Source organism: Prionailurus viverrinus, chromosome A2 (genome assembly GCF_022837055.1).
Source record: "Prionailurus viverrinus isolate Anna chromosome A2, UM_Priviv_1.0, whole genome shotgun sequence".
NCBI lineage: Eukaryota > Metazoa > Chordata > Mammalia > Carnivora > Felidae > Prionailurus > Prionailurus viverrinus.
In genome coordinates, this window is record NC_062562.1 from 166,506,506 (window position 1) to 166,530,631 (window position 24,126).

The window sequence follows — 24,126 nt, forward strand, 5'->3', positions numbered from 1 at the left end:
CTCGCCATTTGCATCTCCCCTAGATCGCGGCTTCCCCCAGGAAGCCTTGCCTGACCTCCCCAGGCGGGTCAGCTTCCCCCACTGTAGCCCTCCCCTGGGCCTATAGCACACGACGGGTTCAGAATAAGCTTTTGAGCACAGCACGGGTCGCTTCCCTGGGTGACAGAGCCTTTCCCACAGGCTTGATGCTTACTACGACTTGACAAGCAGTTTCTGGAAGAAGGGGTGAGGAGCTCCGGGCAAGGACAGCACAGCTGCCTCTACCACTTTCAGATGCCCTCAGACCCCCACCCATACAACAGAAAGTGGTCTGGGGAGCAGAGAAGATGAGGAGGAAACCAAACTTTGAGTTGGAACGCAGAGGAAGGGGGAACCGCCCTAAGCCAACGCAAGGCAGCCAATTCCCAGGCCAGGCCCGACCTGGCTTCTGAGGACCCCAAGGCCCTCAGCACCCACAGCACAGGCGGTGTTCAACTTGCCCCCCGCCCCCCGCCAGGGCCATTTGTCCTGGTTGGCTGTGGCTTCTGTTCTGATGTATCCGATCTTTCGAACATCACCCCTGATGAGAGGCTGGGGAAGGGGGTGTGGAAGAGAAACAAGAAAGATTGGGAATTATGAAGCCCTCAGAACCCCAAGTTCCTCTCCATAGGTCCTCAGGAGACGAGGGGTTTCTTTCCTGGAGAGGACAGAACAGAGGCCTCAGGCAGAGGAACACGGGGAGCAGTGTAAGGTCTGGATCGAGGACGGAGTGTTGTGTGTGGCGGGTGGCAAGAACCCTCTCCCCCGTCTTCCTCTTAGATGTGCGGCCGCCGTACTTGCCCCCCAGGGCGGGGGCCCGCGGGTCGTCCCCACGAGACCCTGACAACAGGGACGGGATGGGCCAGGAAATGCTTCTTCCGCTCTTCAGAACTGCCCGTCAGCTCATCAGCCCCTGATCCGGTGAAGTGTGGATGACTGGTCAGGAGTGGATGTGAAAGTCTTCATGCGAGGAGAAGAAAACATGGGGACAGAGCCTCCTGCCAGCATCCTCGGAGAGATGATACATTGCTCTCGTGAGACAACACAGTAATGTTCTGTACATTTCAAAGCAAAAAGCTCCTAGAAATTAAGATGACAGAAATGAAAACTGGACAGAAAGGCTTAAAAACGAAGGTGAGGACATTTTCCAGGAAATGCAAGAGAGAAACAGATGGGGGAGGGCGGAGGGAGGGAGAGACAAGATGCGGAAAAGGAGGGAAGATTTTGAGGACCAGCCCGGCCACGTGGACGCTTCTTAGGAATGTGTCGCTGTGAGAAGGAGCCCCTGTGCTCTCCTCCACTCGACACCGGCTCCCGTGCCCGCAGCACCGTCTCCCAGCGAGACTCACCTGGCACAGGTGCCCTGGCATTTAGCAATGGAGCCCAGCCCGAGAAGGCAGGGCCATCAGAGGCAGGACAGATCAGTGCGCTGAGGTCCCAGCCAGGTGCGTGTGGCCACATCAGGGAGCTGCAGAGAAGCTGCTGGGCTCCTCTCCGTGAGGACTGAGTCTCCCTCCAGCTGCTCGGCACAGAACTTGAGCTCAGCTTCTGACTCAGCCTTCGTGATGCACAGATGGGTGGCCCTGGGGAAGAGGCCGCTCTGAGCGAGTGGGAGGTGGCAGAGGGCCACTCTGACAAGGATTAGCCCAGAAGGCTCCCTCCTGCCTCGTTCTGTGCCAGCCTGGCCGCAGCTGGCCTGTCGGAGCCCTTGCCCAGAGCATCCCTGCAAAACAGGACTTTGAATAACAAGACAGTTGCAGGTCTGATTCTGAAAATAAGCCCCCAGGTTGGATAAAATCAATACGGAAGTTCTAAGTTGTGCCTTTGGAGTGGAAAGGCATGACACAGTGAGTGGAGGGGCAAACCGCCATCAGCATAAGGGGAAAGAGAGCGCCTCGGGGTCGGCCCCCAGAATCGGCAGTGGAGTCCTACGGGGAGAAAAGACTTTCTCTGCAGGACTTTCTCTAGCAGGATGTGAGCTAGCAGTGATTCCCAGCAGGGCAATGCTGGAGAGGGGGGCTGGACCTCAGCACCTTCGCCCGTACCCCACTTAGCTATGTGGCTACAGAATCTGAATCGGTTTCACTCCAAAGATGTTTTTCCTCTGTACTCTTCATTACTTCTGCGCTTTCTAATTTATTGTTTTCCATTCCCTCCCTGAGCTGTTGGAGACATAATGCAATCTGGCTTCTCCAGGTTGTTCTTTGGTCAGATTTATTATTGTGAAGTTTGTGCTTTTGTTTTTGTTTTTGTTTTTACTATCAACATACAGTTAAATTGGTCCAAAATAATTCCTCAAAGGACCTCATTAGTGTCTTCAGATCGTAGACCCAGCTCTTGGTCAGAAGGAGCGTTCATCAGGGACCACAGTGCTCAGAGCCCAAGAGCCCTACCCACTACACGTGTGTGCAGTGTATGTGTGATCAGGTCCTTGGGGCTAGATGAGGTGCCGTGGTCAGCTAGCAACCCGGTGCTCGTTCTGAGAGCCGTGGGCAGCCCACACAATCAGAGTACGGTTCATTGAGATGCAGACACTGGGCAGTTAGTGAGGCCACTTCTCAGTCTTTGGTTTAGTTTGAAAACATCTGGAAAGCTTATAAAAGTGTATATTTCTAAGATGCATCTGGAAATAGATGTATTAGGAATGATTTGGTCAGATCCAGGGAGATAGAAAACCCAAAATAACAAGGGCTTTTACAAAGTAGAACTTCTTCTCTGACTCACATCCCGGGCCCCCAGGCAGATGCCCACAGAGTTGGGGACCCAGGCCCGCCATCTTGCTTTTCAGCCTGGTGGCCTCTGCCTCACAGTCCTTGGTGGAGAGAATTTTCAGCTAGCAGGAGAGAACAAAGGGAAGAAGAGGAGACTGACTCCATTCTAGGACACTTCCTGGAAGCTGCATGTACTTGACCAAATTTAGTGCAAGGCCTCCCCCAACTGCAGGGAAGCCATGACGTGCTAGCAATCCAGGGCCAGCTCTTGGGAGCACAGGAGGGATGTTATTGAGGGCATAAGGAGTTCCTCTCTGTGCACAGTGCACGGAGGACAGAGACCAGGAATCTGTCTTCTTAAGTGACTTCTTCAGGACTCACGACGCAGGCGGTCTTTGGACTGCTTAGAGACGCCCTAAGCAGCTCACTCACCACACGCATCACATGTTCCCGCACACCAGTCTTGTAGTCTGCTGAACAAAATGCTCATAGCACCTTACACAAATCATCGAATTTATCCTGAGAAGCACCCAAGAGGTGGGCTTTATCATCCCCACTGCAAATAATTCCAACAACTTCTCCCAAATACTTGACCACACAGGTGTCCGTGACTAATGTGCAAGTGGAAGAGGTAAAAAAACAAGTGGCAAATGTTTCAGGAGAGTGGGGTAGAGATAATACAGAGGGAAGAATGAAGGAAAGCAAGACGTATCCATTGAGAGGGGTGAGTAGGCATTTCTAGAAGAAGGCTGTTGACGTCGTACATTGTGGCTCATCCGTGGCGGAGGGAGTACTTGGGTTCTGTAAGTTCTTACTTTTCCTCATCTCATCTGCCCATAGACAGGTTGGCTGGCTGGTGGGAAGTTGTTGGGGGACACGGGGAAGGTGGCTTTGCCCTTTATATAAATACAATGTCTGCACCTTTCTGATGATGCCATGAAGATCACTGTGTCCCAACCATCTTAAGCCACGCTACACAATGCTTTCTTCTTATTTTCCTCGTACAGTACTCGTGCCAGATGTTCTACTGACTATGACTGAATAACAAATCACCCCAAAACTGGATGGTTTAAAATTGGCAATATTTATTTCGCTCATAAATCTGCCATTTGCTTGGAGCTCAACAGGGACAGCCCATCCCAGCTCCACTGAGTGTCAGCTGGGGCAGCTTGGAGGATCAGGGCCAGACTCATCAGGAGACCGGCAGATGATCAGGAAAGTCAGCTGAGACATCAGCTGGGTCTGTTGGCTTAAACTCCTCCATGTGGTCCCTCCATTGGCTTGGGCTCCTTTGCCGCATGGTGGCTGTGTTCCATAGGCACATTTCCCAAAGAAGGGGACCAGGGAATACATTACTGCCTCTGGGACTCGACCCCAGGGGTCTCACAGAGGAATTATGCTTCATTCTACTCACGGATGCGATGAGACGGCCTCAGTCAGTTTCAAGGAAATAAACTCCATCTTTGGGTGGAGAGCACCAGGGTTTTGAAGAAGCATTTGGGACCAGGAATATTGCTATGGCCATGTTTGGAAAATCCCACTTATACCACAGGCCAAAAGATTTTGCTGAGTTTTCTCTGTGCAGTTGATACTTTGAATATACTAGATATATTAAATACGCATTTTCAACTACACCACACACACTTGGTCCCGACATTCAGATGTGGACCTCCTTGAAGATCATATCCACAGAGGATTGTCTAACGGAGCCCCGTTGTCACTGTGCAAATGAGGAAGGCAATATTCCTCATCTCAGCTGTCTGCAAGCTTAAATTTAAGGAATGTTCAAAGTTCCTTCTTAATACGTGAGGCACGCAGCCCTCCATCCCATATGGCCTCTGCGTAAGCGGTGCGACTTCTTATGGCCTCAACCTTTAATGGCAAACCTCCAAACTGCCCACCGTTCCTAGTGAGTATCTTCCTAGTAGCTCTTCCTGGCTCCTCTTGGAAGACGTGATTGAATAGAAAAATGTATATTGTTTATGAATCCCTTTAAGTCACAGTAGAAGCAGACGTTTTACATATAGGAAGAGGAAACTGAAAATGTGACTTTCCCCAGTGTTCCCCATGATGCTTGCTCGTGGCAGCCAGAATGTTTGGAACCTGCAGATTCGCGAGTTTATGATGAAACGTTATCTCTTCTTCTCGCTCTGGTTTTTTTATGCTATTGAAATGGGCAGTCTGTCGGTCTTCCTATTGTTTGGCTCATTGCTGAAGGTCAAAAATCCAAAGAAGTATTGTTGATACTGTTTATGAACACCATCTTATTTCAAGACTTTATAATTCAGCAGACTTTTCTCCAGTTCCGACCAGTAGGGTGGCATGGGGGCCCCTCCCAAGCCCTGCCCAAGCTTGCCACCTGCTACTGTCTCCCATGAGACTGTTGGCCCTGTGCAGATAGGCAGGGCAGGAATTCCAAGTCGGGGAGCACATCCCGAGGAAGCACCAAGAGCATGAAGGCTTGGCACTGAGTCATTAAGAGGTGGTGCGGCAGAATGGAAATAACCTTGAACATGAAGTCTACAGATGAGGCTTAACGCCCTGGCGGCCCACAGCCATGGCCAAAGTCTTTCTTTTCCTTTCCCTCCCTCTTCTCCTTCTTTTTCCATGTTTTCCTCTCTTACCTCTTCTTCTTCCCCTCCTTCTCTTCCCTTCCCTGGCTTTATGGAGATGTAGTTCACACACCGTGCAATTCATCCATTTAAATTGTACAAATCAGTAGGTTTTTAGTGTGTTCTCAGAATTGGACAACCACCCCTTCATTCAATTTTTGAACATTTCATCGCCCACACAATATGCTTTCATATTCAGCTGAAGCTCCAGTCCCTCCCACTCCTCTCTCATTTCTTTTTTTTTTAATTTAATTTTTTAAATTTACATACAAATTAGCATATAGTGCAACAATGATTTCAGGAGTAGAAGATTCCTTAGTGCCCCTTACCCATTTATCCCATCCCCCCTCCCACAACCCCTTCCGTAGCCCTGTTTGTTCTCCATATTTATGAGTCTCTTCTGTTTTGTCCCCCTCCCTGTTTTTATATTATTTTTGTTTCCCTTCCCTTATGTTCATCTGTTTTGTCTCTTAAAGTCCTCATATGAGTGAAGTCATATGATTTTTGTCTTTCTCTGACTAATTTCGCTTAGCATAATACCCTCCAGTTCCATCCACATAGTTGCAAGTGGCAAGATTTCATTCTTTTTGATCACTGAGTAATACTCCATTGTGTGTGTGTGTGTGTGTGTGTGTGTGTGTGTGTATACCACTTCTTCTTTATCCATTCATCCATTGATGGACATTTGGGCTCTTTCCATACTTTAGCTATTGTTGATAGTGCTACTGTAAACATGGGGATGCATGTGTCCCTTCGAAACAGCACACCTGTATCCCTTGGATAAATGCCTAGTAGTGCAATTGCTGGGTCGTAGGGTAGTTCTACTTTTAATTTTTTGAGGAACCTCCCTACTGTCTTCCAGAGTGGCTGCACCAGTTTGCATTGCCACCAACAAAGCGAAAGAGATCCTCTTTCTCTGCATCCTCGCCAACATCAGTTGTTGCCTGAGTTGTTAATGTTAGCCATTCTGACAGGTGTAAGGCGGTATCTCATTGTGATTTTGATTTGTATTTTCCTGATGATGAGTGATGTTGAACATGTTTTCATGTGTCAGTTGGCCATCTGGATGTCTTCTAGGAGAAGTGTCTATTCATGTCTTTCGCCCATTTCCTCACTGGATTACTTGTTTTTTGGGTGTTGAGTTTGATAAGTTCTTTACAGATTTTGGATACTAACACTTTATCTGCAATGTCATTTGCAAATATCTTCTCCCATTCTGTCGGTTGCCTTTTATTTTTGCTGATTGTTTCCTTTGCTGTGTAGAAGCTTTTTAGTTTGATGAGGTCCCAGTAGTTCATTTTTGCTTTTGTTTCCCTTGCCTCCAGAGACGTGTTGAGTAAGAGGTTGCTGCGGGCAAGATGAAAGAGGTTTTTGCCTGCTTTCTCCTTGAGGATTTTTATGGCTTCCTGTCTTACATTGAGGTCTTTCATACATTTTGAGTTTACTTTTGTGTATGGTGTAAGAAAGTGGTCCAGGTTCATTTTTCTGCATTTTGCTGTCTGGTTTTCCCAGCACCACTTGCTGAAGAGACTGTCTTTATTCCATTAGATATTCTTTCTTGCTTTGTCAAAGATTAGTTGGCCATACGTTTGTGGGTCCATTTCTGGGTTCTCTGTTCTGTTCCATTGATCTGAGTGTCTGTTCTTGTGCCAGTACCATACTGTCTTGATGACTACAGCTTTGTAGTATAGCTTGAAGTCTGGGATTGTGATGCCTCCTGTTTTGGTTTTCTTTTTCAACATTGCTTTGGCTATTTGGGGTCCTTTCTGGTTCCATACAAATTTTAGGATTATTTTTTCTAGCTCTGTGAAGAATGCTGCTGTTATTTTGATAGGGATTGCATTGAATATGTAGATTGCTTTAGATAGTATCAACATTTTGACAATGTTTGTTCTTCCTATCCAGGAGCATGGAATCTTTCTCCATTTTTTTTTTGTGTGTGTGTGTCTTCTTCAATTTCTTTCATAAGCTTTCTACAGTTTTCACTGTATAGATTTTTCACCTCTTTGGTTAGATTTATTCCTAGGTATTTTATGGTTTTTTGTGCAAAGGTAAATGGGATCAATTCCTTGATTTCTCTTTCTATTGCTTCATTGTTGGTGTATAGGAATGCAACCGATTTCTGTGTGTTGATTTATATCCTGCAACTTTGCTGAATTCATGAATCAATTCTAACAGTTTTTTTGGTGGAATCTTTTGAGTTTTCCATATAGAGTATCATGTCATCTGCGAAGAGTTAAAGTTTGACCTCCTCGTGGCCGATTTGGATGCCTTTTATTTTTTTTTGTGTGTGTGTTGTCTGATTGCAGAGGCTGAGACTTCCAATACTATGTTGAATACCAGTGGTGAGAGTGGACATCCCTGTCTCGTTCCTGACCTTAGGGGAAAAGCTCTCAGTTTTTCCCCATTGAGGATGATATTAGCATTGGGTCATTCATATATGGCTTTTATGATCTCGAGGTATGCTCCTTCTCTCCGTACTTTCTTGAGAGTTTTTATCAAGAAAGGATGCTGTATTTTGTCAAACGCTTTATCTGCATCTATTGAGAGGATCATATGGTTCTTGTCCTTTCTTTTATTGATGTGATGAATCATGTTAATTGTTTTGGGGATATTGAACCAGCCTTGCATCCCAGGTATAAATCCCACTTGGTCGTGGTGAATAATTTTTTTAATGTATTGTGGGAGCCGGTTGGCTAATATCTTGTTGAGGATTTTTGCATCCATGTTCATCAGGGAAATTGGTCTGTCTATAGTTCTCCATTTTAGTGGGTTTCTGTCTGGGTTTGGAATCAAGGTAATGCTGGCTTCATAGAAAGAGTTTGGAAGTTTTCCTTCCATTTCTATTTTTTGGAACACCTTCAAGAGAATAGGTGTTAACTCTTCCTTAAATGTTTGGTAGAATTCCCCTAGAAAGCCATCTGGCCCTGGACTCTTGTTTTTTGGCAGATTTTTGATTACTAACTCGATTTCCTTTCTGGTTATGGGTCTGTTCAAATTTTCCATTTCTTCCTGTTTCAGTTTTGGTAGTGTGTATGTTTCTAGGAATTTGTCCATTTCTTCCAGATTGCCCATTTTATTGGCATATAATTGCTCATAATAGTCTCTTATTATTTTTATTTTTGCTGTGTTGGTTGTGATCTTTCCTCTTTCATTCTTGATTTTATTTATTTGGGTCCTTTCCTTTTTCTTTTTGGTCAAACTGGCTAGTGGTTTATCAATTTTGTTAATTCTTTCAAAGTACCAGCTTCTGGTTTCATTGATCTGTTCTGTTTTTGTTGTTGTTGTTGTTGTTTTTTGGGGTTTTTTTTTTTTTTGGTTTTGATAGCATTAATTTCTGCTCTAATCTTTATTATTTCCTGTCTTCTGCTGGTTTGGGGTTTTATTTGCTGTTCTTCTTCCACGTCCTTAAGGTGTAAGGTTAGGTTGTGTATCTGATATCTTTCTTCCTTCTTTAGGAAGGCCTGGATTGCTATATACTTTCCTCTTATGACTGCCTTTGCTGAATCCCAGAGGTTTTGGGTTGTGGTGTTATCATTTTCATTGGCTTCCATATACTTTTTAATTTCCTCTTTAACTGCTGGTAAGCCCATTCATTCTTTAGTAGGATGTTCTTCAGTCTCTAAGTATTTGTTACCTTTCCAAATTTTTTCTTGTGGTTGATTTTGAGTTTTATATTGTTGTGGTCTGAAAATATGCACAGTATGATCTCTATCTTTTTGTACTTACTGAGGGCTGATTTGTGTCCCAGCATATGGTCTATTCTGGAGAATGTTCCATGTGCACTGGAGAAGAATGTATATTCTGCTGCTTTGGGATGAAATGTTCTGAATATATCTGTTAAGTCCATCTGGTCCAGAGTGTCATTCAAAGCCATTGTTTCCTTATTGATTTTTTGATTAGATGATCTGTCCATTGCTGTGAGTGGAGTGTTGAAGTTTCCTACTATTATGGTATTACTATCGATGAGTTTATGTTTGTGATTAATTGATTTATATATTTGGATGCTCTCACATTTGGCACATAAATGTTTACAATTGTTAGGTCTTCTTGGTGGATAGACCCCTTGATTATGATATAATGCCTTTCTGCATCTCCTGATACAGTCTTTATTTTAAAGTCTAGTTTGTCTGATATAAGTATGGCTACTCCGGCTTTCTTTTTTTGACCATTAGCATGATAGATGGTTCTCCATACCCTTATTTTCAATCTGAAGGTGTCTTTAGGTCTAAAGTGGGTCTCTTGTGAACAGCATGTAGATGGGTCTTGTTTTCTTATCCATCCTGTTACCCTATGTCTTTTGATAGGAGCATTGAGTCCATTGATGTTTAGAGTGAGTACTGAAAGATATGAATTTATTGCCATTATGATGCTTGTAGAGTTGGTGGTGTTCTCTGGTCCTTTCTAATCTTTGTTGCTTTTGATATATATATTCATTCATCTTTTCTCCCCTCAGAGAGTCCCCCTTAAAATTTCTTGCAGGACTGGTTCAGTGGTCACAAACTTTAATTTTTGTTTGTCTGGGAAACCTTTTATATCTCCTTCTGTTTTGAATGACAGCCTTGCTGGATAAAGAATTCTTGGCTGCATGTTTTTCTGATTCAACACACTGAATATATCCTGACACTCCTTTCTGGCCTGCCAGGTTTCTGTGGATGGGTCTGCTGCAAACCTGATCTGTCTCCCCTTGTAGGTTAGGGAGTTTTTTTCCCTTGCTGCTTTCATGATTCTCTCCTTGCCTGAGTATTTTGTGAATTTGACTATGATATGCCTTGTCGATGGTCGGTTTTTGTTGAGTCTAATGGGGGGTCCTCTGTGCTTCTTGGATTTTGATGTCTGTGTTTTTCCCCAGGTTAGGAAAGTTTTCCACTATGATTTACTCATATAATACTTCTGCCCCTATTTCTCTCTCTTCCTCTTCTGGGACCCCTATGATTCTGATGTTGTTCCTTTTTAATGAGTTTCTGATTTCTCTAATTCTTAAATCATGCTCTTTTGCCTTAATCGCCCTCTTTTTTTCTGCTTCCTTATTCTCTATAAGTTTGTCCTCTATATCGCTGATTCTCTATTCTGCCTCATCCATCCTTGCCACCGCTGCATCCATCCATGATTGCAGCTCAGTTATAGCACTTTTAATGTCATTCTGACTATTTTTTACTTATTTTATCTCTGCAGAAAGGAATTCTAATCTATTTTCGGCTCCAGCTAGTATTCTTATTATCGTGATTCTAAATTCTGGCTCAGACATCTTGCTCGTATCTGTGTTTGTTAAATCCCTGGCTGTCGTTTCTTCATGCTCTTTCTTTTGGGGTGAATTCCTTCATTTTGTCATTTTGAAGGGGGAAAAGGAATTAATGAGATAGAAAAATTAAAATTAAAAAAATATTAAAATTAAAAACATATTAAAATTAAAAACACACACACACAAATCGAATAAATGATGCTAGATTCTAGGTGTGTTTTGTCTGGGTGTTGAAAGTAGTTTGACAGATTAGAGAAAATAAAGGGGGGGAGAGAAAAATAACAAGTTAAAATTTTTTTTAAAAAAAGGAAATTGTTTGAGGATTTGAAAAATAAATACATTGAAGTAGACTAAAATGAGATGATGGCAGTAAAATAGAATTTGAAAAAATATACACAAAAGTAAAGAATAAAGTAGATAAAAAATTAAAGAAAATTAATAAAAATTGAAAATAAATATGAATCTTTTCCTTTTCTGTATTCCAGAAAAAGAAAAGAAGCGAAAGAGAAAAAAGATTTAAAGAAAGAAAAAAAAAGGAAATCGTATGAAAATTTGAAAAAGTGATTACTGTAGTAGACTAAAATAAATGATGGAAGTAAAATAGAATTTGAAAAAATTTACATAAAAGCAAAAAATATAGTGAAAAATTAAAGAAAAATATTTTTAATAGAAATTGAAAGTAAAAATGATGTTTTTCTCTTTCTGCATTCAAGAAAAAGAAAAGAAATGAAAAAGAGAAAAAAGAAAAAGAAAAAAAGGAAATCGTTTGAAAATTTGAAAAGGTGAATACACTGAAGTAGACTAAAATAAAATGATGGAAGTAAAATAGAATTTGAAAAAATTTACACAAAAGTAAAAAATATAGTAATAAAAATTTAAGAAAAATATTTTTCATAAAAATTGAAAATAAGAGTTTTTTCTCTTTCTGTATTCAAGAAAAAGAAAAGAAGTGTAGAAGAGAAAAAGACACAAAGAAAGAAAATTGAGTAGATGAACCTGCTAACAGGTTGAAGTAGGACTGAAATTGCTTCCTTTTCCCGTAGAAGTCAGTCCATGTAGCTCTTTATAGTCCATAAATTAAGCCGGCGGTGAGGTTTGTGTTCTTGAAGAGCGAAGTTGGCCCAGTTGGGCGGGGCTCGGTGTGACGGCTCCGCTCTCCCCTAGATGGCGCTGCCAGCCTCCCGGGGTGGACTGTTTCCGTGCTCCTCGGTGCGCATGCGCGGGAGTGGTGAAAAATGGCGTCACCCGGCCAGCCAGTCTGTTCTCCCGGGTCAGCAATCGCGCACCCATCCTCTGTCTTCAGCTCCCGTCCACTCCCCTCTCCTTCGCTCTCCGTGACCAGGCCCCAGGCAGTACCTCGCTCCCGAGTTTTGTCTCAGATGCGGCTGTTTTCCCAGTCCCCTTACTTCCGAAGGACCTCGGCTTTGACCCGCTCCGCCCCTCTGCGGGAGGGTCTCACCAATGGCCGAATGAGCAACGGCCAAATGTTGGCTGCACCCAGGAACGCCCGCTGGACCCTGCTGCTGCCGGTGCCCCGAGACCGCGGTCAGGTGCCAGCCCGCCCCAGAAAAAGTTCTCGAGACGGTGTAGCAGCAGCCTTTCAGGGATTATGGAAAATCGCAACACACGTCTGGCACCAGGCTTCACCCTTAACGATCTTGCCCCAGCACCAGCGAATGTGGCTGCCTTCCGGGGTCTGCTGGGACCAGGTGGCCTCACAGCCTCTACCGAATGTCCTTCCAGCAGTGGAACCGCTTTTCCCCGTGTGGCCCAAGAACCTCCCGGACCCCACTCTGTTCCTGGGGATTCGCCCTTCCCACCAGAGCACCGCCAGGTATCGAGCTGCGGAGTTGCAGACTCTGCGCTCCCCTTGTTTGCAGTCTTAATGGAAATTAAACCCTCTCCTTTCTCCCTTTTTAGTTTAGTCCCTGCGGCCGTTTCCAATTTTCCACTTTCTCTCCAGCTGCTTTTGGGGAGGGGTGCTTTTCCCGTATTCTGCCCCTCCCCCCAGTCTCCGTCCTCTCTCCGCTCACAAAAGCACCTCCCTTCCTGCACCTTCTCTCTCCCCAAGTTCACCTCTCCGCGCACGTTCCCTGCTGAATTCTGTGGTTCAGGTTGTGCAGATTGTTGTGTTAATCCTCCAGTCAGTTTTCTAGGTGTGTAGGATGGTTCAGTGTTGGTCTGGCTGTATTTCATGGACACGAGACACACTCTCATTTCCTTCTTTAATGGAAGTTTCTGAGCACCTGTTAGACACTGAATATACAACAGCAAATAAGTCCCAAGCTCCCTTTTACCTAAGAAACTTTTCATGTGACTTTATTTGGTATCGTATTTGTGATCACGGTGTTAGAGTGTCCCCATGAATCGGATGGGGGATACATCCAAGCATTTCAGAGTGAGCCACCCCATCATCTTTCAGTGACTGGAGTAACCCCACAGCAAAACTCCTGTATCAAATCCCTCCTGAGGAAAGACCTTCTGATATGCCAGAGACACGAAGACACTTAAAATTAATGGTAGGATGTGTTCTGGAATGTTGGCAACTCGGGAAGGATTTATGCCTGTGATGATTCCTGCCCCCAAGAATTTAACCATGTAATTTAAGATATGGGTAAAAACTGATAACACGAATCTTTAAGTTCTGCATGAGTTTAAAGTATCACTAAACCTGACCAATCAGCAATTGGCATTCAGACTAGGTCCCATTGATTTATCCATGCACCCCTCCATTTATTCATTATTCAGGTAATATTTATGAGCATTCACAAGGGGCAGACACTGTTCTTGAACGGGGTTGTATCTTATATTTTTATATTACCCACCATGCCACACACCTAGGAATACTCAGAAAACACATATCATTTGACATTGCTAGGCTAGTTTTTGGTGTCTTTAGCCATGAAATAAATGTTAGGAGCCAGAAAAGCAATTTTTAGTTTGACTTTTCCAAATGCTGTTTTTGTTGGGAGGCTTTTCAGTCCCTTCAACTATCTTAGAAAGATAAATACATAAACTTTGCTGCAGTAACTGCTCTTCAAAATTCAACATGATTGATGCCCTGTGTTGTTTATTGCTCAAATAAGAAAAATCAGAATGGACTGCACGATCATTTTGAGATATGGCAAGTCCAGATAATTTTATTCTTAACTTAATCTTTTTTTTTTTTTTTTTACCACTCCATCTCCTGGAGGTGATTTATCACAGAGCCTGCCATGGGTTCTTTAAAATAAATGAATAAAGTTTCAAAAAGACAGAAAAGTTGCAGGAGGGCACTAACCAACCACAAAATAAATAAAAACATACTTTCGTGTGTCCCCCCATCACACACACCCCCCCCCCAAGAATTGCAGAATAATCCAGTCCACGAGGGGAAATGATTTGATGGCAATGAGCTTTCATGCAGAGAGCACTGCTAGCGGTCCTCAGTGTGGGAAGGAGGCATCCGTACTGCTTTGACGGGAGAATGTGCTCCGCAAAGAACCACCATGGAGTGGACACGGCAAGCGTTTAGCAGATGAAACTTCCTCGGGGGCTGTTTTTGCTCTGCTCTCTGAATGTCTTTCTACTTTGTTCCTTAAGTCAGTTGGTGATATTTTTTTCTCCTTTGACCAAACCAGGAGATTCATCTTTAGACAGAAACTAATCAGCTTGGTGTCATTGCACTAATGGCTTCTCCACTTTGGGCCTCAGTTTAAAAAGTGAAGGGGAGGGGCGCCTGCGTGGCGCAGTCGGTTAAGCGTCCGACTTCAGCCAGGTCACGATCTCGCGGTCCGGGAGTTCGAGCCCTGCGTCGGGCTCTGGGCCGATGGCTCAGAGCCTGGAGCCTGTTTCCGATTCTGTGTCTCCCTCTCTCTCTGCCCCTCCCCCGTTCATGCTCTGTCTCTCTCTGTCCCAAAGATAAATGAACGTTGAAAAAAAAAAAAGTGAAGGGGATATTAATTTCGTGGGGTTGTGGTAGCAAACTACCACAAACCGAGTGACGTAAAACAATAGAAATTCATTTCCTCATGGTTCTAGAGGCCAGAAGTCCAAAATAGAGTGTCCCCAGGGCCATGTTCCCTCAAAACCTGTAGTGAAGAACCTTCCAGCTTCTGGTGGGAGCCATCTGTCCAGCCTGTGCCTCTCCTGCCACGTGGGCTTTTCCCAGTGTGCCTTCTCCTCCTTTTATACAGGAGGCTGGGGTTGGATTGGGCCCACCCTAATTGACAATGACCTTATTTTAACTCAGTGACATCTGCAAAGAGCCTGTTTGCAAATAAAGCCATATTTCCGGGGACTGGAGGTTGCGGAAGCAGGAAAGATTGGAATCGTGGTTGAGAAGAAGGTGACTAACCAAGGCCGAGTAGACATGGCGGGAAGGGTTAGAACCCAGCTGACAAGCATTACACTGGCTTCATGCTTTCTCTGCCAGTTCCCAGTGGCCTAGGTGTTTGTATAAGGGGGTGGATTGAGCATGAACCCAAGGTGGGCGTTTGCTAGGCTGGGGTAGAGAAAGAATGGTGCAAGGAAAGCCATTCCATGGATGGTTTGAGCAGAGGATGGACGACCATCAAGGGAGTCATTGAAGAAAGAACCCCCGCCTTGGGAGGGGGAGCTGAGGAGACCGCCCTGAAATCAAGCAAATCTTACACCATCACATTCCGATGCAAAATATAGGTTGATTTCATAGAAACAGGGTTGAGGGTTGGGGTTCCTAAGCCCACCCCCATATAATACAGGAATCAAGGTGTTTGTTTTACTGCCAAGTTCTATAGAGTAAATTTGTCCTCCTATCTGATATATTATTGGACCTTTAAAGTTGCATATGAATAGTGATTGCATGATCAACTTAATTATTTACCATTTATCAATTAAAAAAAAACTGGCATTTGTTGAATATCTACTCAGTCAGCTCTGTACTACCTATTCTCATATTCAGTGGAACATTAAGTCCAACCCTGGAAAGCAAGCATTTTTATTCTCATTTTACACATGAGGAAACAAACTTAAGTTAAGTTTTCCAATTACCCCACACCCTACTGCTAGTTAGCGGCAGAGTTCAGAATTAAATTTGCAGCCTCTTAGAGCTCTTCCCACCACATCCCAGCTTCCTGCACTGTGTGAGGTGCTTGCACCATGGTATTTTCCTAAAGACGGACTGAAGCAGCTCTAAGGCATCGTGGGGGCATTTAACTTACAGAGATGCACCAGCTGGGAAAAATAAAGACAGTTCCGTCCTTAGACTGTGTGACAGTTTATAAATAGTGATTGTTTCTCTTGATTTTCCCGGCCCTTCTTTAGGGGAAAGGGTCACTCTTATCTCGCTTCCTCATGAAGGCTGGTCTGAGAGTTGCACCCAGCCTCCTGCTCCTGCTGGAACTTGGCTTTTCCTGCTAGCCTCTGCTGTCTTCAGGTTGTAGAAGCTTGTCTGATGTGTTGGCCATGAGGGGAAGAGGGTATATGTATGTGAGCCCTGGAGAAGGAGTGAAGGTGACAAAAGAGAGATGCACATGTGGTCGTGGTATTGAAATCTTCTAGGACACTCTGTCTACCTGGAGATACCACTTCCGGATAGCATTTATAGGAATTTACACTTGTTAGGTGAAAGAGAGGCTAATCTCCTGCTGTTCTCGATTATCCCAGACAGTGGAATTCATTACCCAACAAAGAGAATTTCAGTATTCAGTAAGACTCTGGAATTTTAACATTTCTTTTTTCCTACGCTGTGCTCCATGCTTGGAAAATTCTGGATAAACCCAGGCCAAATGAATTTGTTAGGTTTGTCTTTAACCTTGCAAAAACATCTTTTACTTAGAGCCACCACCATAACCCATCTATCCCTACTCATTTGTTTGTCACCTCAGATGCATGAATTGAGTGCTTATGCCGTGCTAGTATTAAAGACTTTTTCGTCAATTCAATATCAAGATTGCAGTATCGTGGGAAGGAAATTCTCTAATTTTAATTCATTTCTATAATATTTGTTATAATCAATGAGATATAACCTATTCAATTTTTTGAATTTTGTTTAGATTTCTATTTTAAAGTAATTTTAAACAAAGAAAAATTGCGAAAACAGTACAAATCATTCTCTTATATCCCTATCCCTACTTCTCCTATACTCCTGCAGTACTGTTAGTGTATTTTATAACCACAGTGTAATTATCAAGGGCAGGAAATTAACATTAGCACAGTATTATTAATCCAACTTATTTGAATTTTACCAATTTTTCTACCAGTGTCTCCTTTCTGTCTTGGGATCCCACGTTCCTTTAGACATTATTTCTTTTTAATCCCCTCCAGTCTGTAACATTTCCTCAGCCTTTCCTTGTTTTCATGATCTTGACACTTCCAAAGGTTATTGGTCAGCTGCTTTGTAAAGTGAGGCTCAATTTGGGCTTGTCTTATGTTTTCTCACGATTGAAGTGAGGTTATGCATTTTTGGTGAAAATACCACATAGATGACGCTTTTCTCCTTCCCAGCACATTGTACCAAAGTGTTCATGATGATGCTGATGTGTCTTATTTCCAGTGACATGGACCTCAATCTCTTAGTTAGGTTGCTGTCTACCAGTTTCTCCACTGCAAAGTTGCTGTCTTCTCCTTTATGACTGATAAATATCTTGAGGGGAGATACTTTGAGGTTATGCAAATCCTGTTTCTCTTCAAACTTGGGTTCACTGACCTAAGCACCCACCAGTAGATCTTGTCTGCGGCATTCATTAATGTAAGTCTAAGGGTGATACTCTTTCCTTTCTTTTTCACTGTTATTAATTGGAATTCTCTTACAAGAAAGCTGGTTTCTGTATTTGATTACTTATTTATATTAGTATGGACTCATGGATATTGATTTTATTCCATGGATGAATCTGATACTATTATTAATTATTTTGTCACTCATATTTTTCCAGCTTTGGCCATGAGAAACTCCTTTAGGTTGGCTTCTGCATTCTTTGAACAAGGATTCCTTTCTTTCTGTCTTTCTTGAGTATTTCCTCATTTTCTGGCCCCATAAGATGTTCCAGACTCATCCTGTATTTCCCTGTTCCAGCCTGGATACAACTACTTCTCCGAGGAGGAGCCTTATTTATTTTATTGGATAATGGTGTTTAGAGACCAAGATACGGGCACTGAGTGTGCTATTGTTTCTGGGGGTCATCAGTTCTAAGCCTCTCCACGAACAAAGCAAGGACATATATGTATGCACACTAACCCCTGGACACCCATATATCTACATTTTGCATCTATGTGTGTATTAGAAACCATGAGTTTGCACCAATACCTCTCATTCCAGGCCAACACCACACAGTTCATTTTAGCCTTCCCCTTTTCCTTGTAGCTTGTTTTTCCAACAGTAAGAAAACTGGTTTTCATTATCTCCAATGTATGTATATATTTTCAGAGTAGTTTAATTCCAGCACACACATTAAGTAGTTTCAGAATTGCTAACCCATAGTTCAGAGTGATCTTTTTGTCTTTAGCTTTATGGTATCCAGTCGAGATACTGTTTTCTGATATTGCTTATGTTGGTTCTTTCCTTCCCCACCCTTCCATGTAGTTTTGTGATTTATCTGAAGTAGGGTTTTACTTTGTTGTGGTGTTGCTATTCTTTTTTGGGTTCCCCCACGTCCTGATTGCTTTTTATTGTTAGTTTTGTTTTTGGAGTGTGCAAAAAGTATGTGAAACCCCACTACGGGCTAAGACTGGACGTTATACCAATAAACATACCCCAGAGAAGTGCTTCTCCTTCCTCATGCAGACACCTCATGCCCAATCCCTCCTTCTTCCCACCCACCGCCTATACATAACCAACTTCTGGTTTCTGCTTCCTGTGTGGTTTTTTTTTTTTTTTCACAAATGAGGATGTACGTATGTGTATTTTCTTAGATCCCTTTCTTATATGATGGGTCACATACTATAGATGGTCTGTTGGACTTCGCATACTCCATGATGAAAATCACAACAATCAGTTTATAGAGGTCTTCGTTCTTTCTTGCAGCTGTACCATAGTACCATTGTATGGATGAACCATAGTTTCTTCAGCCACGTATTGTTTCCAATGTCTTGTCATTACAGAGCTGCAATGAACATAACCTTCTGCATATCTATTTTTGCATTGTTAGAGGTATATCTTCCCGGAAGTGATGTAGTTCAAAGGATAAGTGTGTATTTTATTAGGTGTTGCCAAATTTCGCTCTAAAAGGACTGCACTATTTTTCATGCCTACCAGCAAAGTATGAGAACACCTTTTTCCTCACAGCCTCACCAATACAGTGTGCCATACTTTTCTTTCTTTTTTGGGAGGGCGTCGGGGAGCAGTTTCATAGGTGAAAAACGGCGATTCACTGATTCTATTTCTATAATTTGGCATGCATTTGGTGCTTTTTAATATATCTGAGGACCTTTTATATCCTTTTTGTGATTTGTCCACTCATGTCTTTTTCTCCTGTTTCTACTTTTTTTGTCTTTTGTCACCTCGATATTTTAGAGTTTTTTAAATACATTATGGATATTAGCTCTTTGTCCATGGTACATGTTATGAATAATTTGTCCCAGTTTGTCAGTTGCCTTTTGTTCATGATGTCTTTGTGAGGCAAAAAAAACTTAAAAATGTTTATGTAGTCAAATTTATCACTCTTTTATTGCTTCTGGATTTTGAATCCTCCTTAGAAAGCCTTTCCCTATGTAAGGTTAAAGAGGAAATCACCCATGTTATGAAAATAGTTTGAAACATTAAAGACATACACACGGTAGGGTTTGTTAAGATTCCTTTGCAACTGGGAATGTTAAGACCCCTCCCTTATTCTTCTAAATGCCTGGCCATCAGCCTTCCCGGCTGAGTCCTGTTATCAATTGTCATCCACTACTTAGCACCTAATCACCCCATCTTCAAGATTCCCTGGTCTCTTTAGACCCAGGGACCCCATCTAAAACTACGCGGGGGTATTGAAGACTATCTCGCCTTCACCAGTGCTTTTTACTCTTAAGTGAATTCTGTTTTGTCCTGGTAGTATTATTAAGTATTAGCAACTTTAGAAGTTTCTGCTGACTCAAGCCCAGAGTCGGCACCTACTCACTTTGCCTCCCTTCCCTTTCTGCCTCATCTCCTTTGTTCTCCTAAAATTCACCTTCCTCCTTTTTCAGAGACCATTCAGCCACAGCCTCTCAGTGGACGAATGAGCACCTTCACAGCTATGCCTTCTGCATGACGCACATCATAGCCAAGTGATAAGGCGTAAACCCGACAGAGTCAGGCCCATCCAGCAGAACACAGATATAACGTCATCTGAAAAACATATGAAAATGAGTCTTTTCCACATGTTGTAGATAATAGTAGCTACAAAATATACTGAAATATTTCAGACCTATACAAGTGTTAGGTTTTTTTCATGTTCATTATGACATTTATTTAAGCACCTTAGCAGGATTTTGTTAGCATGGTATTTTGCATATCAGTAAATAAAGAACCTCAGTGATGTCTGAAAGGAAGACAGTCTTTCAACCTTCCCCTCTCCCTTTCCTTACTTCTCTCTCTCCCTCCCTCCCTCCCTCCCCGTGTAAACCAAAGGGTGAAGTCTGTCCTGAGGCCACTGGTTTTGGAAGGTCAGAATGACCTAGCAGTATGCTTAGGAGAGAAGCCATCTGCCAGGAAAACCCAAGATAGAGACAGAAGCCACAGGGCTTGCCACTGCATAGTCATGCATTTCCATTTGTAACATTGACTGGTGTTGGATGTTTTAATAACTGACCTACAGACCTCTGCAGGTTGTCTCTTGATAAATATTTACTATTTGGGTTAAACAGTGACGGGCCAGTCTCAGCTTCATTCTGAAGAAGTCTAATGGAAGGCTGAGACATACTATTTAATAACACGAGCTTCTGAAATTCAGACAGTGGCTGAAGGGAAGAAATGAGAGGAGGAGGATAAACATAGACCATTCTTGTCTCCCACCATGTTGATTGATTGATTGGTTGTTTCTTCATTTATTTTCTTTCAGGGACCCTCAAAGTCTGGACCCACCGGAAGTGAGCAATGCGAAGCTTCAGTATGCAGGGTGGGGCCCCAAAGGCCAGCAGCTGGTAAGCCAATCGAGCTCAGTGACCAGGTTTGAATTTGATGAAGTTTACACATTGTAGGCGGGATCTGCTCACTACGTTCAGGGTCTGTGTTTGCATGAGTTGAACTTTGGAAAGGTACACCAGAATATTCGCCTGTGTAAAATGGACATTTCTTTTTTTGATTAGAGAATTATGTAACACGGTTGCCAGATCTGAGACCCTTGAAGTGGTCCCCACTTAGCTAGCTGCATGTAGACTCCAGACGTACCGTGAGGTCAAGGAGGTAAACCTCGTTGAAAAGACCAATGGGAATTAGCAGAGTCACGGAGCCGTTGCAGGTTTCTTTCATTTTGCTCTTGGAAGCCTGGCTCTGTTCTTCGGAGGGTTTTGGGAGAAGGTGGATTTGCTGGCCATCGTGGAGCCGTCCTCCCTGCGAGCGGCGTCGGCACGCGGCCAGCGCTGCCTCGTGGCTTCACATCATGTCCTTCTGCGTCTTGATGCTGATTACATACAGTGGCACTTTAAAAACACTTTTCCTAAAATAACACAGAAAATGATTATTTTAAAAAGCTTGAGGTGAGACCGTACTGGATAGTCTGTCTGTTGTCTTAGGAGTTGAAATAATCTTATTTTTCCCAATGGTATGGTTATACTGGTTGCATATTAATTCCATTTCCTTGAAATGACTTAAGGAAATAGGAAAATACAGGCCACAGAACTGTCCTAGCTATGACTAAAGGGTCCCCAGTGCCCAACACACAGCAATCAGGATTCGAAAAGCATGTTTAGCCCCAGTGGGAGTCAGCTTGTGACTTGGGGGGAAGGGGGGGCCAGGAGGCGGGTGAACACCCCCTGCCAACTCAGTTACAAGGAGACGAAACTCACCTTTCCTCAGAGACGCTAACTCTTCCACAAGGAGAAGCCGCAACGTCATAGAACGTTGTGGAAGCCCGAGACTCGTGTGACTGAGTCTCCAACAGCTGACTCTAAGTCCCTCTGATGTCATGATGGAAGGTGTGTCTGGGAGCAAAGTGCACCCATATCCGTCAGATCACTCCGTACAAGTGACATGTTGCCTCCACAGAGGCTCTCCCAAGTCTCCACGGTCCTCGGGCAGCCCGCTGCCCACAGCCTTGCACGCCGGCCTCATTCCCCGACACGGGGAAGAGCTCACGGGCAGCCTTCCTGAGGGGCCACTGCCCAGCCTCCATACAGGCGTCAGGGTGAGGACATTATGACTCACACACTGGTCAGCGTCTCTTCCCGGCAGGCCCTCGGCCTCTTCCCTTGTGTCCTGGTGATTATCACTAAGCTTAGGGACTCACGCTTCCCCATCAGCACCCAGGAGAGGCCAGACCCTGGAACCAAGGTCGCACAACCTGGTCCTGCCTTCTGGAAAGGGCTTTTGGTTTACGGTAAATTTAACCCACAGTTCCTAAAGAAGGATGGGTGTGAGCACGTCCGTGCAAGCAAACACACACACTTTAGAATTCTGTCTGGAATTTGCAGGCAGATGGAGCTGCAGAATGTTCCCTCTCTAGGCCACTTGCGTATTAGGCCAGCCCCTTCTGTATCTGAAGCTGCTCGTGTCCTGCTTTCTAGGGGTTGGGGGTGGGCTGAAGGGTCACAGTCATCCTGCTCAACCTCTTAAAGAACTGGCAGCAAAGCTAAGTAGGCACCAGGTTCTCTGAGAAAGCGTCCCTGACTCCACTCCCCACTGCTGGCTCCGTCTCTGGACTCCCGTGTCTCCGTGCAGACTCCCATCACTTGGATTTCTTGGTGTGAACTTGGGGTCTCTCCTCTGTTCCTCCAGCTTCATCTGGGCATCCAGCTCCGTCATCTTGTATTCTGAGTGCCTAGCCCAGCGCCTAGTGCTCAGGATATATTTGTTGAGGTCAAAAATGGATGCATGGAGGTGCCTGAGTGGCCCAGTCAGTTAAGCGTCCGACTTTGGGTCAGGTCATGATCTTGCAGTTCGTGGGTTCGAGCCTGCGTCAGGCTCTGTGCCGACAGCTCGGAGCCTGGAGCCTGCTTTGGATTCTGTGTCTCCCTCTCTCTCTGCCCCTCCCCTGCTCGTACTCTGTCTCTCTGTCTCTCTCTCTCAAAAATAAATAAACATTAAAAAAATGTTTTTAAATGGATGCATGAATGGGTTTATTACATAATATATCCTTGTGACCCTCAGTCACTTAAACACAAAGTGACTGGGTGCAGACAAGCAGCCACGATCTGTATGGATGTTCAGGACATTACTTAACAGTAGGGAAGTTCAACTTCCTTTCTGCTCCAAGGAAATGAATGTTCAGGTAAGTAATAATTGCCAGTATTTGGGCTTAGTACCAAAAGTACTAATGTGCTCAGGGAATTTTTGAGTTATTAACATTTTTGAACTTCTGGTTTTTATTATACAGTTCTTGTACTGAGTGTGGTTGGTAGGCAATATAACTCACCCCGGAGAGCGTCGTGTACAGGATGCAGGAGTCAGCACGCTGTTCCTCTTAAGGGGCCAGGTAGCAGGTGTTATAGGCTTTGCAAGCCCACACAGGAACGTCTGGGTCTCAACTCTCCACTGTGCTGTTGTAGAGAGAAAGCGGTTGTAGTCAACACAGAAAGAGATGGACAGTATTTTGTTCTGATAAAACTTTATCTGGGGCGCCTGCGTGGCTCAGTCTGTTAAGCGTCCGACTTCGGCTCAGGTCACGATCTCGCGGTCCGCGAGTTCGAGCCCGGCGTCGGGCTCTGGGCTGATGGCTCAGAGCCTGGAGCCTGCTTCCGATTCTGTGTTTCCCTCTCTCTCTGCCCCTCCCCCGTTCATGCTGTGTCTCTCTCTGTCTCAAAAATAAATAAACGTTAAAAAAAAATTAAAAAAAAAAAACTTTATTTACACACACAGATATTCTGGCCCAAGGCTGTGGTTGCTGACCCGTGTTTCGGGGGGATCGTACGCTCTCTCGGCTGTCCTCAACTGAGGAAAGCCTGGCCCGGGGACCAGCACCCTGGTGACAGGTACTCCCGGGGCTCGCTTTCTCGGCAAAGAAAGTCTGCAACCCATGAGCAGGCTTTGCAAAGACACTAACAAACCCCTCATTGCCAGTTTACTTGAAAAAGCAAATAATACTCCCCGAAGGAAATCTACTCTAATTATAAAGAGTCAGACTAAACTGAGTGATGCTCCTTCGGGAACAGAGAACACAACTGGAGTTCAAGTTCACCGGAGGGCTTTCTGAGCATCCTCACCTCCTGGTGAGGAGTGATTTCAGCAGCCCCTTTGGCTCGGGGACCCCGTAAGTCCCAGGGAGACGGCACTCCACCCTGGGAGCAGGCTAACAGCGTTCTCTCATGCCTCCACACGGCCTCCAGTTACTGACTCTTGCCTCCTAGGGTAACTTTTGTCGGACCTTCCGCTCACATCTTAGGTAATAAGTACTGCCTGATGGGCCCGTTGTTAGAGGAGCCTGCTGAGCCTAAAAATAGGAAAATGGATTTGGCTAGATTAAATGAG

The 24,126-nt window shown here is 44.1% G+C and overlaps 1 protein-coding gene across 1 annotated transcript in view; it reads left to right on the forward strand.

The window, feature by feature from the left end:
* The window catches only part of DPP6 (dipeptidyl peptidase like 6), a 713,986-nt gene that overhangs the window by 523,147 nt on the left and 166,713 nt on the right, over nt 1-24,126 (forward strand). Inside the window, exon 7 of the mRNA XM_047850332.1 lies at nt 20,564-20,645. Coding sequence (XP_047706288.1) covers nt 20,564-20,645 — 82 coding nt within the window. The remainder of the gene's footprint in view (nt 1-20,563; nt 20,646-24,126) is intronic.